This window comes from Gracilinanus agilis, chromosome 1, assembly GCF_016433145.1.
Source record: "Gracilinanus agilis isolate LMUSP501 chromosome 1, AgileGrace, whole genome shotgun sequence".
Taxonomy (NCBI): Eukaryota; Metazoa; Chordata; class Mammalia; order Didelphimorphia; family Didelphidae; genus Gracilinanus; species Gracilinanus agilis.
In genome coordinates, this window is record NC_058130.1 from 757,358,998 (window position 1) to 757,377,806 (window position 18,809).

General features: G+C 54.7%; 2 protein-coding genes across 3 annotated transcripts in view; one reads left to right on the top strand and one right to left on the bottom strand.

The window, feature by feature from the left end:
• The window catches only part of TRAFD1 (TRAF-type zinc finger domain containing 1), a 23,364-nt gene extending 20,659 nt beyond the window's left edge, over positions 1 to 2,705 (top strand). Inside the window, exons 9-12 of the mRNA XM_044673650.1 lie at positions 399 to 534; positions 1,077 to 1,413; positions 1,646 to 1,718; positions 1,866 to 2,705. Coding sequence (XP_044529585.1) covers positions 399 to 534; positions 1,077 to 1,413; positions 1,646 to 1,718; positions 1,866 to 1,916 — 597 coding nt within the window. The 3' untranslated portion in view covers positions 1,917 to 2,705. The remainder of the gene's footprint in view (positions 1 to 398; positions 535 to 1,076; positions 1,414 to 1,645; positions 1,719 to 1,865) is intronic.
• A 2,284-nt stretch (positions 2,706 to 4,989) lies between these two features.
• The window catches only part of HECTD4 (HECT domain E3 ubiquitin protein ligase 4), a 220,189-nt gene continuing 206,369 nt past the window's right edge, over positions 4,990 to 18,809 (bottom strand). For both annotated transcript variants that reach the window (XM_044673638.1, XM_044673630.1), the window contains exons 63-76: positions 16,647 to 16,870; positions 16,380 to 16,531; positions 15,054 to 15,160; positions 13,321 to 13,444; positions 11,152 to 11,342; positions 10,711 to 10,857; positions 10,129 to 10,248; positions 9,883 to 10,038; positions 8,606 to 8,709; positions 7,877 to 8,098; positions 6,893 to 7,059; positions 6,457 to 6,652; positions 5,411 to 5,633; positions 4,990 to 5,215 (exon numbers count right to left, since the gene is read on the bottom strand). In XM_044673638.1, coding sequence (XP_044529573.1) covers positions 5,079 to 5,215; positions 5,411 to 5,633; positions 6,457 to 6,652; positions 6,893 to 7,059; positions 7,877 to 8,098; positions 8,606 to 8,709; positions 9,883 to 10,038; positions 10,129 to 10,248; positions 10,711 to 10,857; positions 11,152 to 11,342; positions 13,321 to 13,444; positions 15,054 to 15,160; positions 16,380 to 16,531; positions 16,647 to 16,870 — 2,270 coding nt within the window. In that variant the 3' untranslated portion in view covers positions 4,990 to 5,078. The remainder of the gene's footprint in view (positions 5,216 to 5,410; positions 5,634 to 6,456; positions 6,653 to 6,892; positions 7,060 to 7,876; positions 8,099 to 8,605; positions 8,710 to 9,882; positions 10,039 to 10,128; positions 10,249 to 10,710; positions 10,858 to 11,151; positions 11,343 to 13,320; positions 13,445 to 15,053; positions 15,161 to 16,379; positions 16,532 to 16,646; positions 16,871 to 18,809) is intronic.

Genomic DNA, 18,809 nt, shown 5'->3' on the forward strand with positions numbered 1-18,809 from the left:
GTGGGGTGGGGGGGGGGGAGAGATGAGGCTCCTCAAGAAGAAAGTGTTTTTCCCAGTGGAGGCATCTGCTTCTGGTACAGAACCAGAACCAGACATGGTTCAGCTTGTTGCCGCCACCTGGTGGCAGATGGGGATATTCCGCTAGACATCCTCGAGAGAGAAAGTAGAAGTTGGGGGGGGTGGGGGGTGGCGGGAGGCCCCTCTCAGGGGGAACAGCCAGGCCTTCTTCCAGTTGTGGGGCTGCCATTCCCTGGGCCCCCGGGGGGTGCCCTGCATGGGGAGATTATTTTCTGTGACTCCCTACGCAGACTTGGCCCATTCTGCTGCCCAGCTTCTGATCCAAAGGGAGGTTGTTTCTGAGCAGAGGCTAAGAAAGACTTTGGGGTTTCTCTTCTCAGGACCAGTGTGACCTCCGCCCAGGCACTGGACTCCCCGTAGAGTGGTTGCTTCCTGCCTACGAATCGCTCCCCAAACAAGGCAGTGCGCAGCCAGAGACATCCCCCGAGCTGCCCCGGCGGAGGGTCAGGCACCAAGGTAGTAGCCGGACGTTTCAAGCTTAGCTTCGCTTCTCCTGCCGTCTTTTCTGCTCCCGAGAAAATAGCAGGTGCCGTCCTGACCCCTTTGTCTTCAGTGGGGGCGATGAAGGGGACGACAGCCCCTTGCCTTCTTCCTGGGGAGTTATGGGCGAGGGCCGCTTCTGGCCAGCCTATTCAGACACAGAACCCTCAGCTTCTGTCCTAGCATCCATGCTGTGTGTTGTTTTCAAGGCAGAAGAGTGGTCAGGGCTGGGCAATGGGGGTCAAGTGACTTGCCCAGGGTCACACAGCTGGGAAGTGTCTGAGGCCAGATTTGCACCCGGGACCTCCCGTCTCTGGGCTGGGTGCTTTATCTATTGAGCCACCCAGGTGCCCTTTGAGACGTTGCTCTTCTAACAGGCATTCGGTGAGCTCGGGATAAATTTAAAAGATGTTTTCCTCAGCAGCTTTTTTTCCCCATCGCCTCGGTTTCCTTTGGTGTTTCGTGCCCCTTCAGGGGAGCCGGTGACCTCCGCTGACATCTCTGGTCTCCCCTTTCAGGAGACTTGTCTTCTTGCTACATGGACGACATCAGGCAGGAGGTGGCCAGCAAGCCTGCGTACCCCCTGCCCCCCAGCAGGCCTGTCAGCAGCATAGGGCTTGCCCGAAACAGACTGCCCAAAGCTGTGTCCGACTCTCGGCCTGGGGTGCTGCCGAGCCCTCCCCGTGCGCTGAAGGCCAACAACGTGGAAGGCCTGGATTTGATAAGAGGGCCGAGTCGCAGCAGCCACAGCCCGGCCACGGGGCCCATTTCTGTTGTTCGGCCCACTCGAAGCTTCTACCCTGAGAATTACGTGCCCAGTTTCCCCCGGGTCCCTCCAGTGAGACACGGGCTGAGGTGAGTGCAGAGGATCCCCTTGGGAACGCCAACGTCCGTCTTGGGCCAGACCCTGCAGGTCTACAGATAGCCACTGAGCGGCCACAGTCATTAGGCCTCCCTTTTAGGGAACCCGCAGGCAGGCCCACAACTGCCACAGGGTCCCCCCATGACGGGCCTCCTCCCAGGCTGCCCACACAGAGTCCTCAGAGCCGCAGGGGCTGGTCTCCAATTCTTTTTCTTGGCTTTTCAGTATGAGGAATGAAGTTGGAAGGAACCCACGGATAACCTCCACGGCCGCCAACTTCCGAAACAGGAACACCAAGGTGAGGGCCCGAGCAAGGCCAGCTTGTCTACCTCTCCCCCACGTCCGTGTGGACAGACCGCCCAGGCTGCTGTTCTAGGGGAAGGGGTGGAGGGGGCGCTGCTCTAGGGCTCAAGGCGGATCTGTCTGCCATGTTCTTTGTCTGCAGACAAAATCTCCTAAACCGGCGGCTGGGGATGCTGAGGAAGAGGAGGAATAGCCTGAGCGTGGGAGGCCTCGGCTTGGTTTTCACCCGTTTCTATGCACAGCAGCGCCTGCCCTGGTGCAAGATCCTGGCTCTCTGCCTGTTCCCGCAGAGAACCTCCCGTGGATTTTAATTTTTCTAGGCAGCGATCATTTTCTAACTTTTTACTTGTGAAGTGGGCAGGGCGGGGAGGATTATTTGGGGCCAGTGGTGGCTGGTGCTTTGTGGAGACCATCCTCCCTCCCCCTAAGGCCTTGTCTCCCGCCCCCATCTCCTGCCTTCTGTGCTGTCTGTGAAGTCATTCGCTTGTTGGCACGTGTTTTGGGGCTTCGATAGCCGGCCGGCCTGTATGCCTCATCTCTGAACGCCACGTCCTGGGCGGGAGGCTTCCCTTGGGGTAGGGAATCCCAGGGAGGGGCGTTGGGCCAATTTTGGCCCAAAGTGGGAACAGCAGCCCACCTGATGTGTTCGCCTACAGGAGACGGGCCGAGGGCAGCTTTAAGCTGCCGCCATGGCAGTGTGTTTCCTGGGGCCTGGAGAGTCGAGGTCTGGGGGAGTTTGGGGGGCCGCAGTTTAGGAATCTTGTCATTGTTACCCTGTTAGGGCTTCTGTCTGTGGAAATAGCCCGTGTCACTGGGCGCTGCGGGGGGCAGACCGTGCCTCCGGCGGGGTGGTTCTCCCCCCTTCCTCAAACAGTTCTACAGTTGGCTCTGAATAAAGTTTCAGAGTTTGTTGGGTTTTTTTTTTTGTAATTTTATTTTTAAAGTTCCCTGTAATGGAAATAAAATTTGTACTTGGAGTACAGCCTTAGGTGGTTTTCTGGCTTTTGTGCATGGTGGGGTCCCGGAGGTCAAAGCGAAGGTTGCCAAGTTTTCCTCCAGAAAGGAGGGCGAGGCCCAATCATGGGGGAGCCCAGAGGCCTGCCTGGGGACAGAGAAAGAGAACCTCAGCCTCGGTGTGCCCGATGCCCCCAACTGACCATTCTGAGAACAGTCATTGGGCCCCACGGGAGGGAGGTCCTAGTGCAATCCTCATTTTGCAGTTGAGGAAACTGAGGCAAACAGGGCAAAGTGTCACACGGCTACCTTGGGTCTGTCTGTCCCTGGAGGTGAAGAGATGATGTTGGGGCCCAGAAGCACATCAGGGAGATGCCAAAGCTGGGAAGCGCGCCAGGGCGAGTGTGGGCTTCCTGGCCCCAAATAATGACATTTGAAGGACGCGTCCACCAAAAGTAAGCATTTATTCAGTCCAAGAATGCAGGTGAGATACTGAAAACAAGCGGCCCTGAGCCCGCCTGGCAGAGCAGGAGCGAGTTTGGGGGCTGACTGAAGGAAATCGGAGGGTGCAGACCCAAAGGAGGGCTGCTTCAGGCTCGGGCAGAAGGGGGGCTCCGTGAGCTGGACTTTTCCCTTTTGTACAAAATATTTACAGATGTGTGCAAGTAAAAATGCACCAAGTGGTTCCTGCGATTCTGCCTAGCTGAAGGGGGGCTGGCCCAGAGGGCTTCGGGACACGAAGACCCTCTTCAGGCGATGCTCGTCCTGCCGGGACCCCAGACTAGAAAAAAGGTGGCAGATGCACACGTGCAAGCACACACACGAGGAGTAAATAGAGCTGGAGGGCAAAGAGACCATGATGATAGAAAAGTGTTTATTCCCAGGTCACGTGGTGGCAGGTCACGTGTCAGCCACCCAAGCACACGCCATTCTCAGTAACACTCTGAGCCCGTTCTCAGCCGGGCTCGGCAGTCACACGAGCCAGGAAAGACCCAAACGGAGGAAGCTTGTTTATTGTCGCCTGCCTTGTCCCGGACGTGGCGCGGCCGTCACGTATGCAGAGCGCGCAACCATAAATACAATAAATACACACCACGGAACCCCGCAGCACACGTGCCGGGCCTTGGGGGGGGGGGCGAGACGTTAGCAGCAGGCCTGGATGGGGCCCGGGATAGGCAGTGATGACCACAGAGCAGGCTCGCTCGCCTGGGGGGCTCCCTCCCTCCCAGGGGGCTCCGGCTCCCCCACCACAGCCGATTCAGTAGTAGAGACGAGTCCTGGGTTTTATTTGAGAAGACGCGAGGAGGGGATCGCTTAGATATATGCATCTACACGCAGGTATAAAACGGGCACGAGGGGGGCTGCTATGGACGGCAGGAGGGGGCAGAGCCCACGGCTCTCCACGCCAAGACCCCCCCCTGCATTCCATCCACTCAGGGGAAACGAGGGGCTTCTCTCTTGGGGGCGTGTGTGTGCCAGAGGCCTCTAGACCTCGCACTCGGAGCTCCCGTTATTCACAATAATATACAATAAATACAGCTTTGCGAGTGTCCGGCGAGAGAAGCGCTCCATAAAGTACCGTCGCAGCGCCAGGCCGAGTCCCATCCCGTGCCAGGGTTACGTGCCAGGGAGGAGGGCCGGCTCTGGCCTGGGCCAGGGTGAGCGCGGCTGCTGGGCTTTTCCCCGTTTCTGTCCAGGGGGTGGCCGGAAGGGGCTTCCCTGGTGTCTTGCCCAGTTGGATCCTCTGGGACTTGCCTCTGGGGGCCCAGGGCTCCCCCCCAACCCCCAGAAGGGAGCTGCCTGACTGCAAACTCTCGATTTGGGGCCCTCCAACCACAGCCTCTTCCTAGGCGGTGTGTGGCTGCCTCCCCCCAGGAAGCTGGCCTCGAGGGCTGGCTTGTCGCCCCTGGAAAAGGCCCATAGCGCGGGGCCCCATCCAGCTGCTGAGGCCTTCAGCTCCCAGAATTCCACAGCAGCCCATCCGCACAGGGCTGAGTGGGCTTTGGGGGAACGTCTGTCCAGCCTGTAGGGGGTTAGGCAGGCCCCAAGCGCAGATGGAGGACTCCAGAACAGCCGAGAACATCCACCATCCTCAGCTCTGCAGCCTCTCAGAGCGGCTTGTGGGGAGCCCCTGGGGTGCGCAGAGGTTGGGGGGGGGCAGGAGGAGGTCTCGGGGCTGACGCGGGAGCCTGGGCTGGCTGAAGGCAGCAGTGGGGATGCCCCCCTCAGGCCGTGGCCTCGGTGGGGCTGAGCTCTGCTCCCTCTCCGTGTCTACCCTACAAACAGTCCTGGGCCACAAGAGGCCGCCACGCGCAAAGGCCGTCCTCCAGAAGGGCAGGAACGCCAAGGAAGCGCGTCCGGCTCCTCCCCGGCGGGGCAGCGGCGGCTCCTCCGGGTCTGCTCAGCCACTCAGGGGGTCCTCGCGGTAGTGAATGGCGCAGCGCAGCTTCTCCAGCATGATCTCCAGCGACGAGTACTGGGGAAGTTTGATCATGAACATGCAGGTTTCCACCCGGATGTAGCGGGAGTCGGGCGAGCCTGTGGAACAAGCAGTGAGGGGGGCCATCAGGGACGGGGAGGAGGGGGGCCTCCCTCGGGGCCCTCCAGGGCAGAATCTACCTCCCAGGCCCGGGAAGGAGAGAAGCCTGACAGCCCACTCATGGCCCGCTTTGGTGGGGAAGGACGGGCTGTGCTGGGCTCCGACGACACTGGAATAACTGGGGGATGAGGTACCTGCAGTGCCATCTGGGGGTGCGATCTTCATGGGGTACGGGGGCACGTGGGCAGTGTCGGGGCCCCCGTCTTTGCAGGGACAGGTGAAGGGGATCCGTTCCTGGTTGCAGGCAAACTTGATAAATTTGCAGAGCTCCTCCTGGGCGAACATCTCCAGAGCACCCCAGAAGAACTCGATGTGCTGGTCTGTCTCCATCAGGCCCACTTGGTACATGGTGTGTGCCTGGAGGGGGAGAGAGCTGCAGGTGGGGGATTCGGGGGCAGGAGAGGAAGGGCTGGTCTCGGCCCTGGTCAGTCCTGCTGGGACTCCAAAGAGCCGCTGCAGAGCCTCCAGCTTGTAGCCGGGTGGGCTCCCTCTCCGTGCCCTGAGAAGCTCGTTGCGGGGATCCTGCTACTTCCGGCGGCTCTCCAGCATTTTTGCCACCAAACTCCCAAATGGGATCATGAAGCCGGCCACGACTCAACAAACAGAAGGGAAGCTGCAGATGGCTCAGCCGCAGGACAGGCCGGGAGGCCCAACCTAGCGCCCATTACTGATAAATGTGGGCCTCCACACGCGGCTGACCACGGCTGACCACGATGCTTTGTACACTCCGCCGGCTCCCAGCGCCCCCAGGATGGATGCTGAACCCTTTGTTTGGTACTTAAGCCCTTTGCCGCGATGCTCCTTCCCACCTTTCTATTCTTACACATTATTTGCCTCCATGTGAGCCAGTGGCAGTGGCTCTTCAGTGCTCCTCTACTTTGGGCCAGTCTGGGACTGCCTCCCCTCTGCCTCCCCTCTGCCTCCCCTCTGCCTCCTGGCCTCCTGGCCTCCTGAACTCAAACCCCTTCTCCAGGAGGCCTTTCTTGGCCCTCAGCTGCTCTGAGCTGCCCTCTGAAGTGAGCCTCCACCTAGTTTGTGTCACGGATGTTGCTCCTCCGTCGGATGGGGCTCTGGGAAGGCAGGGCCTGGGGGTGCCTCCACGGCCCTTGGAAGGGCAGCTGCCCTGCTGGCGCCCCCTCGGCCCTCCTCCTCCAGGCGCTCCGGCCTCCGGGCCTCGTACCTTGAGGAACTCCAGGTTGATGTAAGGGAGGCCGCAGGTGCGCAGCTCCATCTCCAGAGGCGTGAGGGTGGTGAGCAGCTGCAGGGGGATGATGGAGCCCAGGCCCGCCCGGACGGCCATCACGCAGTCGTGGTTCTGCAGCTCGCGCAGCCGCAGGTTCCGGATGGCCGTGGCGTAGACGTCTTTGTTCTCCCACCTGGCGGGGGAGGGGGTGAGACGTGAGGCCGGGAGGGAGTCGGGCAGCTCCGGGGCCCTGGCAGGGCGCCCGCAGGTGTGAATTGGGGATGGAGAGGCCGCGGGGCTCTGTGTTTCTCTTCCTGAGGGGACCCTCTAGGGAACCACGGAGGCTGGCGGTCTCCCCCGACCTCCTTTCAGGGCCTCCGTGCTGCCGCGCAGCCTCGCTTCCCCCCAGGCCGCTCTGGGCCAAGGCGCTCACCCGACGGGCATGTGGCAGCCCCGGGAGCACAGCTCCACCTCGTCGCCCGTCATGGCGGGGTAGGTGAACTTGCAGCACGGCCTGCTGGGGGAGTCGGGGCTCTCGGTGGCCAGGTGCTGCGACGCGATCTCGGCGCAGAGGGCCTCCAGCTCTGCCTCGTCCTGGATCTGCAGCGGGAGAGAAGGGCGCCAGGCGGAGCCTCAGGAGCTCGGAAAGGATGGGGTAGCAGCCTCGGCCGGAGCGCGAGCCCAGCAGTGGAGGGACTTTCTGACAAGCACCCCCCAGTGTAGCGGCTCCCCTCGTCGGCCCGGCCCTTTGTTCCCGACTCCGCGAAGGGCCGCCGGGCTCTGCCAGGGTCCGAGGGGACCGTCCAGAGTGGACACCAGCTAGACAGTGAGCAGCCGGGAGTGAAGGAAGAGGCTCGGGCCCCGGGGGGGGGGCCCAAGCTGCCCCAGGAGGGGCCTCCATGTTGGAGGGTAACCCAAGAGAATCAGCTCCCGACCCGAACTTTTACTGCTTTGAAAACCCACCACCACCGTGCTAAGGGGGGCAGCGACAGCTTGGCCAGCCTCAGAGCTGGAGGAGAGCCCGGAGGTCATGTGGTCCGCCCCTCCCCCAAAGCAGGCACCCCAGCTTCACCCCCGTCAGAAGGCCTCAGAGCAGATGCAGGATTGCCAAGTGGGCAGAACGGGGGAGGAACACCTGGAGGTTTTTGGCCTCCCCTCATGGCCTCCTACCGCGGCCAGCCTTTGCCACACTAGCCTGGGGCGGCAGATTCTGTGGCGAGTGAAGATGGGCACACGTGCGTGCGTGTTCGCTGTGATGTCAGGGTGGCCTGCGTGGACAGAAAGGCCAAAGACTCCTCCTGATGGAGGGGGTCGTAGCTTAGGGGCCGGGCCCCGGGAGGAGGGTTCTCCAGCCTGCCCCAGTGGCTGCTGGTCCCTCGGGCCATGGGCACAAAGAGGGTCCTCTGCCTCTACTTACATTTTCAAACTTTTGGACATAATTGTAGGTGAGTATGTCTGCTTCCTGGAGATCCACGTCGGGGTCCAGGGGCTCCCCCACCAGGGTCTTCCAGAAGGAGGGTAAGAGGTCCAGGGGCAGAGGAACATCCGCACGGATGGCGATGCCCAACAGCTGTCCAAAGAAATGAAGCAGCTGCTCTTCTCCATAGGTGATGGGACTAGGAGTCAGGATGTACTTGCCCTGGAAGACAAGCCCAAAGGCAGCTGTGACTGACCAACTGACTGAACGACCGACCGGGCACCCGAGCGAACAGCCCTCTCCCCGTGTCTTGCACAGACCAGGCGAGGAAGTCACCACATTCCACCAGAAGGCATCGGGTGACGTGGAGGCTCTGACTTCTGGAGACAGAAGCTTTCCTTGGCCTGAGAAGGGGGAATCTGTTACTTAAGGAAAAGGCTCTCCTGGGCCTTAGCTGAGAAAAATGCAACTTTGATCGCTGTCCCAGCCTGACTGTTGGAGAAAATGGAGCTTGAGAAATGAGCCACAGGTTCAAAGGCTCTTTCACCCACCGTGAGCCCAACCCCTCATTTTGCAGTTAAGGAAACTGAGTCCTGGAAAATTCTGTTCAGTGCCTCTGCCTGAGGTCACACAGTGGTAAGGAGCTAAGTGGGCGCTGGAACCCAGGCCCTGCGGCTCCAAATTCAGGCAGGGCCCCTTTATCCCACCATACTGCCTCTTCTCACACACCTTATTTTTGTTGACAGCAGAACTGGGACACAGCAGGAGGAGGGACAAGGAAGAGCTCTGCAGTTCTTTACACACCTGCCACAAAAAGTGGCGGAAGGAACCACCTGCAAGACACAGACCCAGAAGTTTCAGTCTGTTGCGGTTCCCGTGGTCTCCCCAATGAGGTCATCTACCTTCTCTGAAGAGAACCCGGGGAGTTCTGTGCATTCGCCCCCCGAAGTGCGACTGAGTACGCTCCCCACCTCCAGGGAGAGTCGGCATTAAGGGGCCCGGCAGCCTTGAGGGATGGGGGTGGCCGGCTCCCCTCCCCCAAGCGACAAATCTGGACACTCATGAGACGACAAAAGCTCTCCCAGCAGAGTCAGGAAGTCCAAGGAAATGCTGCCAACCCTGCATGCTATTTTAGCCCGGGGTCAGACCCCCGGAGAAGCCTTTCCTTGGACAGCCAGGCCTGCGAGGGACTGCCACCTGCCCCCCTTCCTATCTGTTGAGAAGCAAAGGATTCTTATGGATCCAACTTGGACCCAAATAAATGGCACCACAGATTTGGGGGACCCTTCAAAAGTCTACTCTCTAGGACTATTCTAAGCCCCCTAGTAGCAACCCCTCTCTGGGGCCTAACGATGAAGCTCGGCGGTACGGCTGGTGGCTAAGTCGAGGGGCAACATTAGCTTTTGGGTCTCTCTAAGCCTCAGGGCCTTTCCCCGACTTCCCCCTCACTCCCGAAGGCACCTGCTCCAGTACAGAGGGCAGCAGAATCTGGGCTCATCTCCATTTTGGGGGTCCCTCAATCTGCCAGGGTGATGGCCAAGAAACTGGGGCTGTGACCACCTTGTAACAAGTGTTCCTTCACTTAGGACTTCTCCAGGTCATGGCTGTTTGCCTTTCACTCTGTGATAGTCTGTAACTGGGGGTGGTTTCTTTGGGGGGTGCCTGGCCAGTTCACCAGACTTCAGATGCCATGCCTGGCAAGGCTCTAATTTAGTCTTTTCAAAGAGAGGATGGAGGGAATTTAGATGGCAAAATGTCAAAAAAACAAATGTTAAAAGTTGTCTCTCCACGTCACTGGGGAACACAATACAACACAATATTAGTGGAGGCAGAAAAGGAACGCTGCACTGAAATTAAAGACCAAACCAATATGAATCTATCTTAGGAGAACAGGTAAGTGAACAAGAACCCAAAAGGCGGCGCTTGGTTGGCCACAGAGAGCAGCTCCGGCCTCGCTAATCGAGCGGCCTGGGCTGGGCTGGCAGCCTCGGGGTGACACGACTCACTGGTTCCATGGACCTCCTCTCCTGTGAAGCGGATGTTGAAGGCGTAGGTGGGGTCACCTCCGCTGGCCAGTTTGACGCAGAGCTGGGAGGAGGGGATGGAGGACAGCTGCCGGGCGGCCTGGCAGAAGTAGGAGTTTTCGGCAGAGCGAATCTCGCCTGTGCAGAGAGGACATGAGCGTCACGAGGAGGCTCCGGCCAGGAGCCTCGGGCCGAGGCTGCCTCTCCGGGGGCCGCGCCAAGCCCTACCTCCAACGATTTCGAGCGGGTCCAGAGTGATCTCCGGGGCAGCGTGGTCGGCCGTTCTCTGCACCGTAGCGTTCAGCACTCGGTTCATCACGGTCACTTTTGTGTCGTAGAAGATGAGCCCTGCAGAGAGGAGGCGGACGTGCTTAGTCCGAGCTGTGCAGACACCCCCCGGGCCGGGCCTGCTCTGCTCGCTTCACTTTTCCCGCCTGGGGCCGGGTGGCTCCTCTTTACGCCTCGTCCTCACCAGCTCCCAGGACCGCCCCATTGGCCCAGCCCTGAACCTGGACATTCGGTCGGCACCAAAGCGCTGAGCCCAAGTGATCCTCCGCAGAAGGGCCCCCCCGTGGCGGGCTGTCCCGCCCGGCCCGAGCCCTTCTCGTGCCACAAGTCCTAGAAGTCCGGGCTGCTTCGTCGGCTCGTGGCTGGAGAGCAGGGCCGGCCTCGCCGCTGCCTCCCGGGGCTCTGGGCAACCTCCCGAGACCCAGCTTTGACAGGAAGACGGCCCCCGTCTTTGCTGCCTAACCGGTAGCCGAGGGGGGAGAAGACACGGGGCCCCCGGAAGCCCCTGCCAGGGCCCCTGACCTTTGGCCTCCTGCAGTAAGGCGGCGATGCTGTTGGCGTACACCGCGGTCTGCCGAAGCTCCACCAGGGGCAGGAAGAAGGTCTCCAGGGTGGTGTTCAAGGACTGGAGCAGAGCGAAGCGCAGGCGTAAGCTTTCGATGGGAACATCTGGGGGAGCAACAATGGAGGGATCAGGACAGCCGGGCGGCTTGGCCACGGGAGAACGTGAGGCGCAGCCGAGCCTGCTGGGGCACCCGAGGGAGAGGCACCGCCACAGGCAGGACGCCAGCGTTCTGACCACAATCAAGAGTGCACACACGTACACACGCACACGTGCACACACACATGCACACACACACGCACACACACACAACCTCTCCTTGCCTCTCCTCCCTGGGAACATTCTGCTCCTGGCAGGGCTCTCCGGCCACCCCCCAGTGGGAGCCCCCCGGGGGCACATACTCAACAGACAGGCGACTCTGGGGTCAGTGGCGTCCGCGGGGTCCAAGTACACTTCGTGGGGGTGGAGGCGGGCGGGCGTGATGGCGAGATGGCGGCACAGGCGGTTGATGTACTGGACGAGGGCCACGTCCATCTCCAGCGTCCATTTTCTGGATGTCTTCTGTGCGTGTCGGGCATCGATGCAGGCACACCTGAAGGACAACCTCATTAGAAGGCAGGAGCTGGCATGCCAGACGCCCCCTTTGTGGGGAGCCCCCCCCCCAACCAAAGGACACTCTTTCTGAAGAATGAGGCTCTGCCAAAGCCCCCCGGCCTCAGGGCAAGTGAACTTTAGGGCCAGCATACAGCAGAGGCAGAGAACTGGGGGAAAGTCTTCCCAGAGTGCCGGCAGGAAAGAAGGCGCCTCATCAGAAATGCTCGGGGAGCCGCCAGGCCAGAGAGCGAGTGCGGCCAGCCATCCACTGCCAGGCTCTGTGAGGTCAAAGCTGAGGCCCGGCCCTCTCACTACATGGGGATCCTCTTTGGTCCTGCTCTGCTTCTGCAGGAAGCACACCTGCTTTACACGCACTCGGGCCTACAGATACCTTTGGCTTCCCGTATGCGGAAGGCCTAAAAGTTCTGCTAACTGACACTGTTCTCCTGCGGTCTAATGAACCACTTTCTGCGGCATTCCGAGGTCCGAGTTCCATCCCATTTGAAAACAGTCTTTGGTTCAGAAGAAACGGCTGCTCTTTCAAACTGCTGTTGTGTTTTTTTTAAAGCAATGTGAGAGAAGCCATTGGCTCCTCGGTGACCAGCCCATGGTGGCTCAACACTGAGCCTTTGGCTAAGGAGAAAACACGCTGGAATCATTCCTGTGTCAGAGGAGAGCACACAGGCTTCCAGGGGAGCTTGGCCACAACGAAGCCAATGGCAACCTTTTATTTTGGAAAGTCTCTATTTGTGGCAGGGTGGCCTGGGGGGGGGCTCATTTCTTTTACTTTGGCAGAGTTTTCCTGCTTGTAGATCCGGCTATTGGGGAAGCCAAGAAGTTCAACAGGTAAGGAAAGGCAGGTCTGGGCAAGGATCAGCTCAGGTCTTAGTGCAAGTCTGCTGCTGGACTTGGTTACAATGACAATTCCTCCCTGCCTGTCCCTTGTTTGGGAAGGGATATGGCTATCTTCTAAGGACTGATGGGGAAAACACAGGGGAGAACAGAGAAGGGAAGAGGAAGAAGATGAGAATGAGGAAGAATTCATCTTTTTAGCTAAAGATCAAGAACAGCAGAACCTAGAAAAGAAGCCAAGGATAAACAGCCACCGGGTGAAGCCAACTTAGACAAGAGGCAGGGCTGCAATGAGATGTGTCAGTGACTAGATAACAAGGGCCTAATGCCAGAGATCAGCTACATGGGCCCAACGATTAGATGATACTTGAGGAAGAATGTGGCTCATTGGCTCTGATGTCCCATTTGGGTGATGCTGACTACATTCATTCTACCAGTTGTGTAATTAGAAATCTGTTACCCTAAAAAAACGACAATTCCCAGTAAAACTACAATTCCCAGCACCCCACAATCTTCCTGTTGTTACATGCCGATATAGACAGGATATAAATTCTGTGGAGTTCTGTCTCTCGCTCTCTTGTCTTCCTGTTGTAGCTTAGGTGGAGCAGGCTTTTGAGCAGGTAGAAAAACACTCACGTGTTTCTATTTTGTTAGATAATAAACTTTATAAAAAAACAATACTTCAAGTATTGGACATTAATTTACATCTTACACAGCCCAGTTCAGGAAGAGCTACTCTGCTGGAACTATAAAGAATCAGTATCTGTTAGATGTATGGTGCCTCTATCTTACTCTGAAACTGGCTCTATGGCAGGGGGAATGGAAAAGGGATAACATGGATCAGTGAATGACTGGCTGAGAAAAAGGCAAGGAGAGAAAGAATCTCTGAGGTCTTCTCTTAATGCCTGGCACATATCAGGCAATTTATCACTATCATCATATTTATCATATCAGAGACACAGGGAACCTTCCAAAAACCAAAAGAAGTTTATCTACATCACACGAGAGCGGAAAACAACTCAAGCCTCTATAAGTTATGATTTCTTGTCAATAATTCATCTGGACTCTGAAAAAAAAATATCATCCAAAACTCAGTCCAGGAAATCCAAGAGAGACCCACCTACCTTTCAAAATGAAGGTCATAGCCACAGGATAAAATAGCCCTCCAGACGCTGCGGATGTCTTGTTTGGCTCGATCAACCACAAATTTGTGAAATCCTTCCAGGGTCAGATATTTTTCCTCAGGGACTAGTAAGAAACCAAGCCTTCTCAGTCAAGCATTGAAGGTTCTTTGCACTGTCACCTCTGCCTTCTCTAGCCTCCAACTTCCTTCCATCATCACTTCCCACTCCTCCCTTATAAGAACATTGTCCTTGGCTCAAGCTAGATGTGGTTCCTGAACACACCCTGCTCACACTGCTGGCACTCCTGGGCAGGAGGCTGTCCTTCACTGGGAATCTTCAAAAACAGCTTAGATGCCAATTTGCCTGGAATGTGGTATGGGGAATTCTGGTTCAGGTACAGGCTAGATTCAATGGCTTCTATTGTTCTTTCCAATTCTGAGATTGTGGATGTTTGCCTAGCTCAAATGCCTCCTCAATTCATGAAGTCTGCCCTGATTTTCTCACCTAATGAACTTTATATAGGCATCTCTAATAGCACTAACAATATGTAGATAGGCACTAGACCTGTGATTTAATTGGTAAAGGGAATTCCTGGATGAAGAGACCCCTTCTATGAATGCTGAATGGCACCCTCCCTGCAAGGATTATCTCAGAGATTCGAGGTGCCTGGAGCACTTTGAGGTTTAGGGACTGGCCCAGGGGCACATAAACATTTTGGACTAGAGCAACATTTTAACTCGTCTTCTTGGCTCCGAGGCCAGCTCTTGATTCTTTCACCATTTTGCAGTGTTATGGGTAATCTGGGTCCTTGTCCTCTCTCCAAGAGATCCTTAATATGTTGAGGGCAGAGAATTAGAGGGTATCCTGTTTCTTTTCAGCTCATAGCCCCAGTAAGCCCATCCCCAGAATTTCCTTTCCTCTCCTCTAACTTGAGGGTTGGGATGGCCCAAGGTTTACTAATATTTTTCCTCCTCCTTACTTTGTGAGCATTCAGAAATTCTGAGAGATTACCTAATTATTACCCACAATCAGAAAGGCACAACAGTGCTAATGCCCAGTTTTCTCAGTTTCTTTTTTTCCCTTCAGATTTTCTCTCTCCCCAGAAGTCATGCCTGAACTCCCAAACTATTTTCTTAACACAATTTGCACTGATCTTTAAGAATATCCGATCCAACAAACTGCCACCTTTTGGTCACACCCACTTTGTACACAGAACTGTGCATGGTGTTGGAGGAGAGACAAAGACAAATTCTCTATTGCTACTGGAACTTCAAAAGAAAACATACTTCCAAGCATTAGTCAAGGAATCTCTAGCTTAACAGGGAGCTCAGAGAACTCAGTAAAATTCCACTCACTCATTAGATGCCAGGTGCCTTGCTAGGCACTGGGGATTAAAAGATGACCATCAAGGAACTTCACTGACAAATGGTTACTCAGAGGATTTCCCAATGGGAAGAAAGCCACCCGTCACTTGCTGTGGCCAGGAGGCTTTGTGTCCCTGGGCACCATGGATCAGTCAGCATTTGCAGTTACCACTTTCATATCTCTGGGCATCTCCTATTGTGCTTGTGAAAAGCAGAATCAAGCAGGGCCTCCTGGCTCTGAGCATCTTCTCTCAAGTCTAAGGGCCCAGCAAGGCTTCAGCCAGAAAGCACACTATTAGCGTTCAGGGGCCCCTCTGGTCTTTAACATGCTTAGAAGCCAAAGCTCCCAAGCCTCTCCCCACTCCTCACCTTCTTGTTTTTTGGTGGGTGACTTTTCAGGGTCCTTTTCATCAGGTTTACTCTTCTCTGGTGATTTGGGTTTCACAATTGGCTTCTTCTCACTTAAGGCTGTCCTGCTATAAAACCAAACATTTGAATAAAACTGTTTCTGCTTGAGGGTTTTAAGAAACAAGGCAGGTGCACAAAAGCAGCTTCCTGGTTCTCCTTTGTACTTTTGAGAATATTAAGAAAATTAGTAACATAAACAAAGATGATTTAAGCCCGTTTAAAGAACTTGAGAAGAAAGTGTACAGAATTGTCCATTTATCTACTATCTGATGAGAAAGCACTTTTACATGACTGTTCCCACAAGTCAGTCAACTCCAGACAACACCATGTCTCTCATCTGTGCTAGCTAACCTCATCTAGCTAGCTAACACCCTGCTAGCTTAGTTCAATGATGAACATAGCCGTTATATACTTGAGGGTAACAAAACTTGAAGAAGCTCCTAGAGGGGACAGAGGCATGTTGAGACCTCTGGCTCAAGCCTCAGTTCCACCACCAATAAGGTATGGACAAGTCCAGATTCTTTATCTGTAGCTTCATTATCTGTAAAATGAAGACAATAATAACTGTCTCTACTTCATTCTAGGTTGGTTCAGAAGATTCAATGAGATAATATAACATATAAAGTACTATAGACATCTAAGCTCATGGTGTTATAAAACTCTATTCTAGAATGTTTGAATTAAGGCTGAGGTCACCTTCAATAAGAATCCTTTCCCAATTCCCTCTTTTTTTTTTTTTTTTTTTTTTTATAAACTCTTACTTTCTGACCTAGTATCAACTGTAAGAGAGAAGGAAAAGGGCTGGGCAAACGAGGTCAAGTGACTTGCCCAGGGTCACAGCTAGGAAATATCTGAGGTCAGTTTAAATGCAGGTCTTCCTGACTCCAGGCCTGGCACTTCATACACTGGACCACCTAGCTGCCCCCAATTACCTTTTATCTTGGCGCCTTCTCCCTTAAATCATCTCCAGTGGAACCTGTCTATATCTTGTCTGTCCATAATTGTTAGCACACTGTCTCGCTCATTAGACTTGGCTTACAGCAGAACTGACTGAATGCTTGTTCACTTGACTCAAGCTACTGTGAATGGCTGAGTTTTCATTGTACATCTCAGCTGAACTAAACCTCAATCATCTCACTCCAACAGTAGAGAAGTGACAGGCCCAAACTGCAATATGTTTGAGAGAAGCTGTGGGGGCTTCTCTGACTAAAAAGCAGAAAAGTTCCAGGAGATATGGCCTTTCCTTTATGCCCTTCTTCTGGGGGAGGGGGGGCCCAGGGTACTCACCTGACACTGTTAAGCACAGACTTCTCCTTGGTGGGAGGCTTCGTCATTGGCCGCTTGGTGCTCACCACCTTCACGGGGTGCTGTTCTTTGCCCGCTTTGTTATATTTGCTCTTGTCAAACTTGGGCTTGGGCACACCATATTTCCTTAGAATCTTCCCACAGAAAAAGCAGTGATCAGTTCTGGGGTGCCGATTCCTTTTCTATACCCCCTGCCCTCTGCAACATGGGTCCAACCAACAGAGTTCCAGAAGGGGAGGGAAGACTTACCTGGGTGAGCTGGTCCTCTAGCACTTTTTTGGGGGGGCGCACATTGGTGAAGAACACATGGAGCAGGTTTCCTGGTGTCTGGGAGTTGATTTGCTCCTTACTAAGATAGATGTCAGAGACTTTAATGGGCTTGGCTGGCGTTAGGCTTAGCATCTGCTCTGAATGGACACAACTTTTAAATATATCTGTGAGGACCTCTCGAGCCCCAGGGACCAGCTTCTCTCCTGGCATCAAGAGAGGACAAAACAGTAGGATAAACATAGTATTTATGGAAGATGACAGGCAGTTTGCTCTCAAGTACTTTTGACTATAATCGAGAAGTATTTAAATATTTGAGAGGTTCAGTGCAGATAGTAAAATCTAACAGAAAGATGAGGTTGTCAGTCAAAATTGATTAACTGCCTAAACATGTTCCAGGCACCGTGCTAAGTGCTGGGGATAAAAAAGACAGTGTTTGCCCTCAAGAAGCTTCCAGTCTTATAAGGGAAACAACAACCATCTAAAGAAGGCAAGCTGTATACAGGATAAAATGAAAATCATTAACTGAGGAAGGCACCAGAACGGAGAAAGATTCGGAAAGGTTTCCAATGAAAGAAAGGATTTTAGTTGGAACTTATAGGAAGCTAAGGAAGTCAGCAGGCAGGGTGGGGGAGGGAGAGCATTCCAGGCATAGGGGACAGCCAGAGAAAATGCCCAATGCAGAGAGAAAGAGCACTTTGTTTGTGGCACTGGCAGGAGGCCAGTGCCAGTGGACTAAAGAGTAAGGGCTAAGGAGACTGGAAAAAGAGGAGGCAGGGTGGGTTATGGAGGACTTTGAATGGCAAAAAGCATTCTGTATTGGATCCTGGAGATGACACGAGGTGCTGGAGTTTATTGAGTGGGGTGGCACGATCTAGGTCTACACTTTAGTAAAATTAGTGGCTGAGTAGAGGATGACTGGAGTGGGGAGAGACTCGAGATAGGCAGACCCATCAGTGGGTTATTGCAGTAGTCCAAGTGTGGCATAATGAGGGACTGTAAAAGGGTGGGGACAATGTCAGAGGAGAGAAGGGGGTAAATTTGAGATCCAATGTTGCAATGGGGAAATCAAATGTTGGCATCAGAATGTTGGAGGAGATGAGAGGGAACCCAATCACACACACTAGTAGAGACAGTTTACAGTCATGTAAAACAGAGGTGAAGGAGGAGAGAGTGGTAGAAGGCCCCTGAGGGATAGGAGATGAGGAGGAGAGAAGTAGCTTAAGGCAAATGGCCTTGATTTTTTCCCTAAACCCTGAGCAATGTCCTCTGCTGAGAGTTAGGGAGCCATGGGAGGTCTTCAGAGGGATGAGAAGAGCTGAGCTATGGAGAGCAGGAGAGGGAGATGGTTAGGAGGCAGCAGCAAGGGCCCAAGTGAGTTTGGATAACATCAATTTGCAGTGGCCTCAGGCAGAATGGCTGCCTCTACTTTCAGGCTTAGATGGGCACAATTGGTGTTCTGGTAAGGGGCACGGGATTCAAGAGAGAAGGGCAGTGTAGAGGCAAATTGTTCACCACAGGGTCAAGATGAGGAAGAGAAGTGCCTAGTGCAGGGAAGATGGCCTTTTGGAGAGAATCAAGGAGCCAAGGGAATCAAGGCCATGTGAGGATGAGAGTAAGGTTATATAAGAAAAGACAGATGGACAGGTGAAATGGCAATGAATTAGGGTCAGATAGTGGGATTTCAGAATTCTTGAACATAGAAGTAGTACATTTGTGGGTGATGGAAGACCTTTGTGTGTGGCTGGGGTGAGGCAGGGGAGTAGCTCATGGAAGGAAAGTGGTTTAAGGAAGTGAGTGGCCGGGGAATTTGAGGGAGGCTCAGTATGTATGCTGAAGCCTCCTAGTATGAGGACAGAAGTTGGGGAGAGAAAAATTATAAGCCAGGACCCAGACTTACTGAGGAAGGACCTGGGGGGAAGAGAGAGTGGTGGTATCAGTAGAAAATAGCTACCAGGACTTTGACTGGGTGGCAGATATGAATAGATGTGACTGAGTGATGGGGGAAGGGGGAGAACCTGGAAATGGCAATGGGGAGCAAGAAGTATTCCAACTCCTCTGCCTTGACCTGTGAACTAGAAATTATAAATTATATGCTATTTACTGTTCTAAGATTTAACAACACAACATGCAGTCCTGAAAGAA